The sequence below is a fragment of the Raphanus sativus genome, unplaced genomic scaffold (assembly GCF_000801105.2).
Source record: "Raphanus sativus cultivar WK10039 unplaced genomic scaffold, ASM80110v3 Scaffold3549, whole genome shotgun sequence".
NCBI lineage: Eukaryota > Viridiplantae > Streptophyta > Magnoliopsida > Brassicales > Brassicaceae > Raphanus > Raphanus sativus.
The window spans coordinates 1144-10604 of record NW_026618855.1 but is presented as its reverse complement, the minus strand read 5'-3'; the positions used below and the strand labels follow the sequence as shown (position 1 = coordinate 10604).

Genomic DNA, 9461 nt, shown 5'->3' with positions numbered 1-9461 from the left:
CTTCGGCCGATAAGGAGATGTTGCTGTTGTTGGCCCATTGTGCATGGGATAAACCCAAGCTATCACAAATCTCCACCAGCTTGGTTTAGGCTCAGTCTTGGCCCATATGGCAATTTCTTTGCACCGACAGCCTCCTCTCCCCTTTGTCTCTTTGTCATTTGAGAAAATGAAAAGTCAGTGAAACTTTTCCTCTCTCTCTTCTCTCTCATTCGTGAATCTCCTCTGTCGGAACAGACTCGATCTCGCTGTGAGATATCACCGATCGCTTTGCCTCGCAACCGTAGCTTCGTGAATGGAGGTCTCGTTGGCTCCACCGCACTGGCGTTGCCTCTCCTCCTCTTCTCTTCCCTCGATGTCTCTTCGCCAAGACGTCGATTCATGTCTCTTCGCCAAGACGGCGATTCGACTTCTCCGATGACGGCTCACCTCGTTGTGAATACGTCATCTTTCCCCTTTAACATCCCCAGGTACATCTAATCGTTCCTCTTCATGATTGATTAGGGTCATCTGTTAAGAATATTAAGTTGATCTCGGGATTGTTTAGCTAACCAGTGGATTCTTTGCTTTGCATGTCATCTTCAATGCCTCGTGTCTCTGCCTTTGGACCTGACTGAGACTCTGACATGGTTCTGAGCTCACACCTGAGCTCCCTCATCACGCTCCACCTCTTTCGTAAACAAAGTAACTTCCTTTTTCCCTGAACTTTATGTATTGTGTTTCTCATTTGTCGATCTGACCCTCTCTGTATTGATTTCAGAGTTCTGTTCAACCCGATGATAGGCTATCACCGTTTCTGGTGTGAAACCCTTCCTTGATCCGACATTCGATTCAGCTCTAGCCCGAACCTGTTAACACATTGTCACGTTCTGATAGTAAGCTTCTCCTCAGATGCTCCTAGTTGTTTAGCTAACGTTCTCGAGTTTAGTTACTAACAACTCTGCCTCTGTTGCTTACTGTAGGTGTACTGTCTCTGAGATGTTTGTGATCCTCTCTGCAAGTTTACTGACCCTGATGCTTGCTTCTGACGCCTCATGAAGCCCGTTCAGAGTCACATTCTCTTACCACAGGAATGTCTGGTGATGCACGATTACTCCACCTGAACCGGGAATTCCTCCTCGGTTCTCATTATCCTCCAGGTGATCCCTCCTTCTTTATTGACACTCCCTGTTGACTTTGATTTCCATTCGCACACACTGACTATTTGTTTGGATGTCTATGTCATGCGAGGATGGGATCTCTTCAACTTGGATCACCTGGAGCGTCTCCAATCTTCTCAGTTCACATTCAAAAGCTCACAGCAAAGCTGGAACTTCTGACCATGTACTGTCTTCGTTAGGAAATCTGCAGGATTGACATTAGTGTGAATCTTGTTTAGGACAATATCTCCTGCTTCCACTAGGTCTCGAATGTAGTTAAACTTGGTAGCTATGTGCTTAGTCTTCTCGTGGTTTACTGGATTTCTTGCTAGAGCTAGGGCACTTTGAGAATCACAGTAGAGATTGATCCCTTGTTGCTTGAAACCTAGTTCATTGCATATTTCTTTTAGCCACATTGCCTCTTTAGCTGCCTCGTTTAGTGCCATGTATTCAGCTTCTGTAGTTGATAGTGCAACAACTGACTGTAGGCAAGATTTCCATGAAACTGTATTTCCTCCAAATTTGAATGCATATCCTGTAACTGAACGACTTCTGTCCCTGTCTGTAGCATAGTCTGAGTCTGAATATCCTTCCACTCGTAATGTAGAACTCTTCTTAAACGTTAGGTTAGACTGCACTGCTCCTCTTAGGTACCTTAGGACCCACTGAACTGCTTTCAAGTGTTCTCGTCCTGGTTTACTCATGAATCGACACACGTATCCTACTGCAAATCCGAGATCAGGTCTAGATCCCACCATGGCGTACATTAGGCTTACCACAGCGCTAGCATAGGGAATTCTTTCCATCTGAGATGCTTCCACTTTCCACTCATCATCTGTGAGGCTTCTCAATTTGATGTGTGATGCAGTAGGAGTAATCACAGGCTTAGCATCTAGCATCCCAAAAGTCTTTAGGACTTTCTTAATGTAGTTGCTTTGAGATAGGACTAGCGTTCCTTTTACTCGATCACGAGTAATGTCCATGCCTAAGATTCTTGAGGCCTTTCCCATGTCCTTCATCTCAAACTCGCCACTCAACTTCTCCTTAAGATTCTTAATCACTTTCTTGTTTCCTGAGGCAATCAACATGTCATCAACATATAGGAGTAGGTAGATGGCCTTATCAGTGTTAACATCTCTCATGTAGACACATAAATCTTTGCTGCAACGTTCAAACAACTGATCCTTCATGAAGCTGTTGAACCGATGGTTCCATCTTCTGGGGGATTGCTTCAAGCCATACAGAGACTTCCTTAACAAGCACACTTTGTTCCCTGTCCCTGGCTTAATAAAACCCTCGGGCTGTTCCATTAGGATTTGTTCCTCTAGACTTCCATGTAGAAACGCAGTTTTAACATCCATCTGTTCTAGTTCCAAGTCTAGGTTTACCACAATGCTGAGCATAAGTCTGATAGAGACGTGTTTCACGACTGGTGAAAATATTTCATTGTAGTCAACCCCTTCTGTCTGAGAATACCCTTTAGCCACTAGTCTCCCTTTGTATCGCTCATCCTCAACTCCTGGAATCCCTGGCTTAAGCTTAAACAACCATCTGCATCCAACAAGTTTTGCCTTAGCCGGCCTGTCTATTAGATCCCAGGTTCTGTTCTTCTTATGAGAATCCATTTCCTCTTCGGCTGCATTCTTCCATAGTTTCTTCTTAGGGCTTCTCATTGCCTCAGCATAGGATTTAGGTTCTTGAATTTCCAAATCATCAATGACATTGAGCGCGTAAGCTACAAAATTTCCATCCTCATACCGAGATGGAGGCCTCACGTTCTGTCTTCTTTCTCTATCTCTAGCTAGAACATAGTTGTCCAGAGTTTCAGTGTCATCACTCGCATTTTCTTCCTCGTGATCACTTTCACTATCATCGTGATCTTGTTCTTGCTCACTTGAGTTGTTAGAGTCAGGCGATGATGATGATTCTTCTTCACCTTGATCAGATGGGCCTTTAGATTCAACTGAAGGAGAAGGCCCTCTGATTAAATCATCACTAAATGAAACCCTCTTCTTAGGTCGTTTCTCTGTCTCTTTAGCTTTCTTTGCTCCTGAGCTTTCTTTCTCTTTAGCAACAGTGTGCTTATACAACTCATCTTCGTTGAAGACAACGTTTCGGCTAGTTCTGCATCTGCCTTCATCTTCTATCCACACACGGTAGCCTTTAGCACCCATAGGATACCCCACGAAAACACCCTTAATGGCTCTCGGTCCTGTTTTCTCTTCAGTTATGTGAACATAGGCAGTGCATCCAAACGTTCTGAGGTGTCCCAAGTCGGGTTTAGCACCTATCCACACTTCTTCTGGCATCTTGAATCCCAGTGTAGAATTAGGTGATCTGTTGATCAGATGGATAGCAGTAGATGCAGCTTCTGCCCAGAAGCTTTGGTCTAAGCCAGATTCGGCTAACATGCATCTAACTTTATCCATGATGGTCCTGTTCATCCTTTCTGACACCCCATTATGTTGAGGGGTGTAACTGCAGGTTCTGTGGCGCTTAATCCCAGCCTGCTTGCAGTAATTATCGAACTGCTTATTACAGAATTCCAACCCATTATCTGTTCTCAAACATTTAATTTTCTTCTCTGTCTTAGTTTCAACCTCAGCTTTCCATTCTCTGAATTTAGAAAACACCTCATCCTTAGTCTTCAGAAAATAAATCCAGACCTTCTTAGAGAAATCATCAATAAATGTCACAAAATACTTGTTTCCTGCAAGACTATCCGGTGTAGATGGAGAACCCCAAAGGTCAGAGTGAACATACTCTAGAATCCCTTTAGTCACATGCTTAGCCTTAGGAAAACTTTGCTTATGAGATTTACCAATTATGCAATGTTCACAGAAATCCAATGTCTTAACTTCCTTGTCAATGATAAATCCCTGTTTGACAAGTTCAGACATATTATTAAAACTCATATGACCGAGGCGAGAATGCCAAACATTAGTCATATTTTTCTCAACTTTAGATAGATTGGCCTCTCCTCGAGAGACCGTCTCCTGTAGATAATAGAGCCCCTTATGATACTTTCCTGAGATAACCGGTTTATCATCTTTATAAAAGTTAACCATAAGATCCTTTCCTTCATATCTGCATCCTGACTTTTCTAACATACCATAGGAGATTAAGTTTCTGCTCATACCTGGCATGTATCTCACACCTGTTAAAATTATAGTAGATCCATCTGGATTCAGAATTTTAATCTTCCCGACTCCTTGTATGTTGCTATGTGTGTTATTTGCCATTAACACTTTTCCACCTTTGAACTCTTCCAGGTCAAATAAGAAATCTTTGTCGGGAGTGATATGAAATGAGCAGCCAGAATCCATCACCCATTCATCCTTGGTGTATTGAGTACTCACAGTAAGTATCAATGGTTGCTTCGGTTCTTCTGCTAGATTAGCTGAGTCTTGCGGTTTATTTTGCCTTTTGTCAGGGCATTCACGCTTCCAGTGACCCTCCTTACCGCAGATGAAGCATCCCTTGGAGTTCTTGTTTCTAGGACGCGATTTGGATCATCCATGTCTGCTTTTGGATCTCCCCTTATAGGGTTTTCCACCTCCTCTGCCAGAACGTTGATCTGATCTTCCTCTCTCAACCATCATACCTTCTCCACCTGACCTGGTAAACTTACCACTCTCAATCAACTCTCTTTCTTTTGATTTAGCTGCTCCAGTAACCTCAGCTAGGCTCAATGTTTCTCTCCCATACTTGAGAGTTTCCTTGAGTTGATCATACTTGTTAGGTAGAGAACTTAGCAGTAGAATAGCTTGGACTTCCTCTGAAACTTCAACTTGCAAATTGTTTAAATCTGCCACTAGTTTCAGGAACTCATCCACATTTTCATCAATAGATTTTGACTCCACCATCTTGAATGTGTAGAACCTGAGCTGTAGATAAATCCGGTTGGGTAGTGACGTCTCTGTGTACAGATTATTCAATGTACTCCACATTGCAGCAGCAGTCTCGCAATGTTGAATTTCCTTAAGACTTTGTTCCCAACATTCAGCACAATCAGGTTCTTTGCTTTTTCTGATTTTTCAAATTTTGCAGGGTCAATAGCAGGAGCAGGCTTAACGATTCCAGCCAGCCCCTTTCTAGTGTCTTTCATGGCAGACTCTGGTTCATCCTTAGCATCCAGATCTTCTTTCAAAAGCTTTTCGTCAGTTAGTATGGCTTTTAAACCGAGCACTCCAAAATGAGCCAGCATCCTTACTTTCCATAATGCGAAGTCAACATCGCCTTCGAACCGATCGATCTCGATGCGTTCCTTTGACTTCACCATTGAGCAGGTACTGTATTACCCTCTCTCTCTCTCCCCTTAGTAACCTATATGTAGAACCGGAAGCTCTGATACCACTTGTGGAGATAGTTAGCTTAGGTTACTTAGGTTAGAAGTTAACTTGATCTAGGTTTAGTGCAGAATAATAAATGACACACAAGATTTAACGAGTTCCCGGCCCTCGGCGCAGTACGTCTCGTGGGAGAACTTCTGCTCCCAAAATCCACTAGATCAAAGAGACACTAGTCACACCAAATCAGTGTACTAGATAGCTTGATTACAATAGGATCACCACAAGTTAGCTACAGAATACAATCAACCTCCTTGGATACAATAGACTTAAGCCTAAGCTATTTATCCTTGTTGATGTCTCTTCTTCCTTGCTGTATGACTTGTTGCTGGATCTTAGTTGCCGTAATCTGATATTTCCTTATGACTGCTTAACTTAATCAACAAGGGTATGGTGGAGGTGGAAAAGGGTGGTGGATACTGAGGTGGAAGGTCGAAAGAAGTCATGGTGTTGGTTTTTAATAACTAGATTTATATTTGAAATTGTCATGACTGTTTTGTTTGTTTGGATTGTAACGTAATGTTTGGATTTTAATGTTTTTGATATTTGGAAAACCATTAATAGTCTTAGTGTCTTCTTAACTTAACTAACAAGAAAAAAGTACCTGGTTTTTTCCTTTGCTAAACTACACGTGAAATACAATACTCAGCTAGAGGGTATAATGGTCAAAAAAACACATTGGCTTCATGAATTGTGTGTTGAAAATGGAATGTGTCTAATTGCGTAGAAAAAAAGACAAATGTGTCTTATTTGGTAAGTCACTCAATAAATTTCATCTGATTGGCAATTACTGAGCGAAAACAGGAGTAATAAATGTTCCACCTTTTTTTGTTGCGCTGGAGATACCATACAATCAGAGCCTAAGAACATGTGCATTAGAGGTTCAAAGGGGGCTGGGGGTTCACTCGTTTTTTAAAAAAGAAATTAAGATAATAATGAGATGTTGGTGAACTCGGGTCTAAGAAGTTCGCCGCAGTGATACCGAGTCGTCACTGTTCCGCGGGCCTCACGACACGTGGCGGCCCGTGATAGGCTCGTTTATTATTATTATTATTATTTTTTTTAAGTTAAACGAAAAATGTAAAAAATTAAAATAATCAAAAAAATACATGGGGAATCGAGAACAAAAGGTTTACTGATGCGTCTGCCCTAAGTGTGTTTTTGATGTGGGGACTGTACCTTATGTTGAATTCGAGTTTGGTTAGTCCGATTGAAAGGAAACTAAAGTCTTCACTGTGCAGTCAGATTCGCTTTACTACTTCTCTGTCCCCACATCACTGTCTTATCAGTATTCACTATGAGCTTATGATCAGTCTCATGGCCAAGATCATTACCATACTTCTTCGCACTCTTCACTGTGCAGTGTTCAGACTCTTCACTATAACCTGATACGGTTGAGGGAGCTGATGAAATCGTTTAGAGTCAATTGGAGGAAACACAGGACTAACAAGCTCCACCATGATAACGTATGACCTAATCAACCACAGAGATTTCTCCTTCCCAACTATTAAAACTACTACCGCTACTACTTATAACTTAGATTCTGACACTACTATTTGGTTTATGTTCCTAACTCGACGTCATTCTCACAGATTAAAGAAGCTTAAATGTTTTGTACATAGAACCTAGAAAGAGTGAGTATAGTGATTATACAATTTAGTACCATTGAGTAAACTAAAGGAAAATACTGACTAGTCATCACCCTTCTCCTTGTCCACTTTATTCCCAATCCAATTAGCTACAATAGGAGTCAAAGCCACCGTAGGAGGAAACCTTCTTGGAGAAGCAGCTTTATGCTCTGCGTAAGCCAAAGCAAAGGCTCCTACTTTCTCTCCTGTCTCATTCGTCGAAATCCCAACCTTGAAACAAAACGTTGGAATCAGCTTTTACTCAAATCCAACTTAGAAAATGATCAAGAGAAGGAACCTTTAGGAGAAGAGCTGGAACATCAACACCGGAAGTGACGAGAGCGTAGCAGAGTGAGAAGGAAAGGAGGGAAAGGGTAATGGAGGTAGCAAGATAAGCACCACCGTACTTAGCGAGTAACTCTTTAGCTTCATCTGTTTTTGATTTCTTCTTCTTATTCTCTCCGTCAACTTCTTCCTCTTCATCCTTGGATCTCAATATCTGCCCAATTTCTCAAAAATCGTATCATACGGAGATAATTGATAACTCAAGAAAAAATGCTTTAAAAAACTTTCGACTCTGAAGAAGAGACCTTCCATAGACCAACTTCGAGTCCATATTTCTTGGTGGCTTCCTCAGCCGAAGAAGAAGAAGGAGGAGTGTTCTTCTTCACCATCTCTTCGGTTTTCTCTCGGACGGCTCTGCATCTGAACTTCTTCGAATTAGATCGAACTGAAGAGTAGAAGAATTGGAGTTTAGGGTTTCTGGTGTTACACAAGGAAGACGGAGGAGGGACTTGCAAAATCATCGCCATTGTTTTTTTCCACACACAGACCTTAACTTATTTATCTTTTATCTAATGTGGATTATGTACAGATGGCTTACTAACCGAGTTGAGTTTTGATAAAATATTTAATTCGATGTGACTTGAGATATATATATAAGAAAAATTTACATTGTAAGACACATTCTCACTTTCCATTAACACGTTTAGACATTTGTCTTTTATATCCCCATCAATTACTTCTCATTCTTCTTTTTTTTATTCTACTAAACGCAGAAGAAAATACACAACTATTTACTTTTATCTCTCATATCACGATGCTAAACTCAAAATCACTTTCCTCATCTTTTGAAACCTAATTGCATAGATTCTCTTTCCTCCTCTCCCTTGAGCTGAAGAACATGAAGAAATCAGAAGTGCAGAAGCTAGTTTGATTTCAATTTTTCAATTTACTCTTGTCTTCTTCTATTAATACTCATGAACCTCTCTTATTTTTCCTTTTCACTATAAATCGCGAACTATAGCCAAATCGAAATCGAAGAAGAAAGGGAAGCTTCTTAGTCAACCGACTCCACAAGAACTCGTCATCAGAGGTTTGTATTTCGTCTACCTTAACTTTTTTCTCCTTTTAAGAGTTATAGATCTATAGATTAATAACAGTAGTGTACATTCAAATTTGATTTCTGGTTTTCAGACCATACACCTTCGTCAAGAGTTGTAGATCTATATATCTATAATAGCAGTGTATATGAAAGCTCGCCGTGTCCAAGCAATTCCAATCCTCCACCACAAGATCTATTGTCAAACCCACTAACCCAAGTGTGTCCATGCTCTGATTGGTGTCGTGAATACCAAACCTTGTGATTAAAAGGAAACAGCTACGAGCATTGTTTCCAAAGTGGGTCCATGGAAGAACCTTGAGCTTATACTTCTGTTGCAGAGTAATTAATTAAGCGGCAAAGAGTGACTTGTTAGTCATGTAATTTCTTTGCTTATACTTCAAATGTCCCTTTTATTTCGTTAAAAGTTTGTGACTTTGAAGAAAATTTGAAAAAAAAGTAGCAGAATTTAGTTTAAAGATGACCACGACTGTTATGGAAAAGGAAGCTTCGAACCTTTGTATGATTTGTCTATAAAACTTTGTCCACAAAAATTTTGTACATAAAATTTGCAAGATTGAGAATTTTTGTCCACAAAAATTTTGTACATAAAAAATATGCAAGATTGAGATGTTTTGTCTACAAAATCTTGTACACAAAATGTATGTTGTATTAGTGGATATTTTGAATTATATCTATAAAATACTAAAAGCTTTTATACATAAAATACATGTCCATGACTATTTCAAATTTGTGTAACAAAAACATATCCACAAAACTTTGTCCACAAATATCAAAATACACTGTTAAATTTTTAATTTTAATTTTAAAAATACTAAAAACATATTTACATAAAGATATCAAAATATAAAGGAAAAAAATATGATTTATTTATGTGTTTATATATTTATTTATATAGTATAATATTAGATATTGACAAATATAATATGGTGGGGAATTTAAAAAG

General features: G+C 40.0%; 1 protein-coding gene and 1 long non-coding RNA gene across 2 annotated transcripts; one reads left to right on the top strand and one right to left on the bottom strand.

Moving 5' to 3' along the window:
• Positions 1-7040: 7040 nt before the first annotated feature.
• Positions 7041-7994, bottom strand: LOC130506680 (uncharacterized). Its single transcript, XM_057001375.1, has 3 exons — positions 7704-7994; positions 7412-7612; positions 7041-7344 (listed from the first exon to the last, which is right to left on the bottom strand). Exons 1-3 carry the CDS (start codon positions 7923-7925, stop codon positions 7177-7179), a joined length of 591 nt encoding a protein of 196 aa, XP_056857355.1. The 5' UTR covers positions 7926-7994; the 3' UTR covers positions 7041-7176.
• Positions 7995-8111: 117 nt separating this feature from the next.
• Positions 8112-8973, top strand: LOC130506681 (uncharacterized). The gene is made up of 2 exons (XR_008942092.1): positions 8112-8488; positions 8590-8973. It is a non-coding gene; the product is annotated as an uncharacterized LOC130506681 (long non-coding RNA).
• The last annotated feature ends 488 nt before the right edge of the window (positions 8974-9461 follow it).

What these genes read in the sequence shown, in the direction of transcription:
- LOC130506680 (XM_057001375.1), bottom strand. Translation starts at nt 7,925, where the DNA reads ATGGCGATGATTTTGCAAGTCCCTCCTCCGTCTTCCTTGTGTAACACC. An exon ending in TCGAAGTTGGTCTATGGAAG is followed by an intron (nt 7,613 to 7,703) that starts GTCTCTTCTTCA and finishes GAAATTGGGCAG; the next exon opens with ATATTGAGATCCAAGGATGA. An exon ending in TTCCAGCTCTTCTCCTAAAG is followed by an intron (nt 7,345 to 7,411) that starts GTTCCTTCTCTT and finishes TTTTGTTTCAAG; the next exon opens with GTTGGGATTTCGACGAATGA.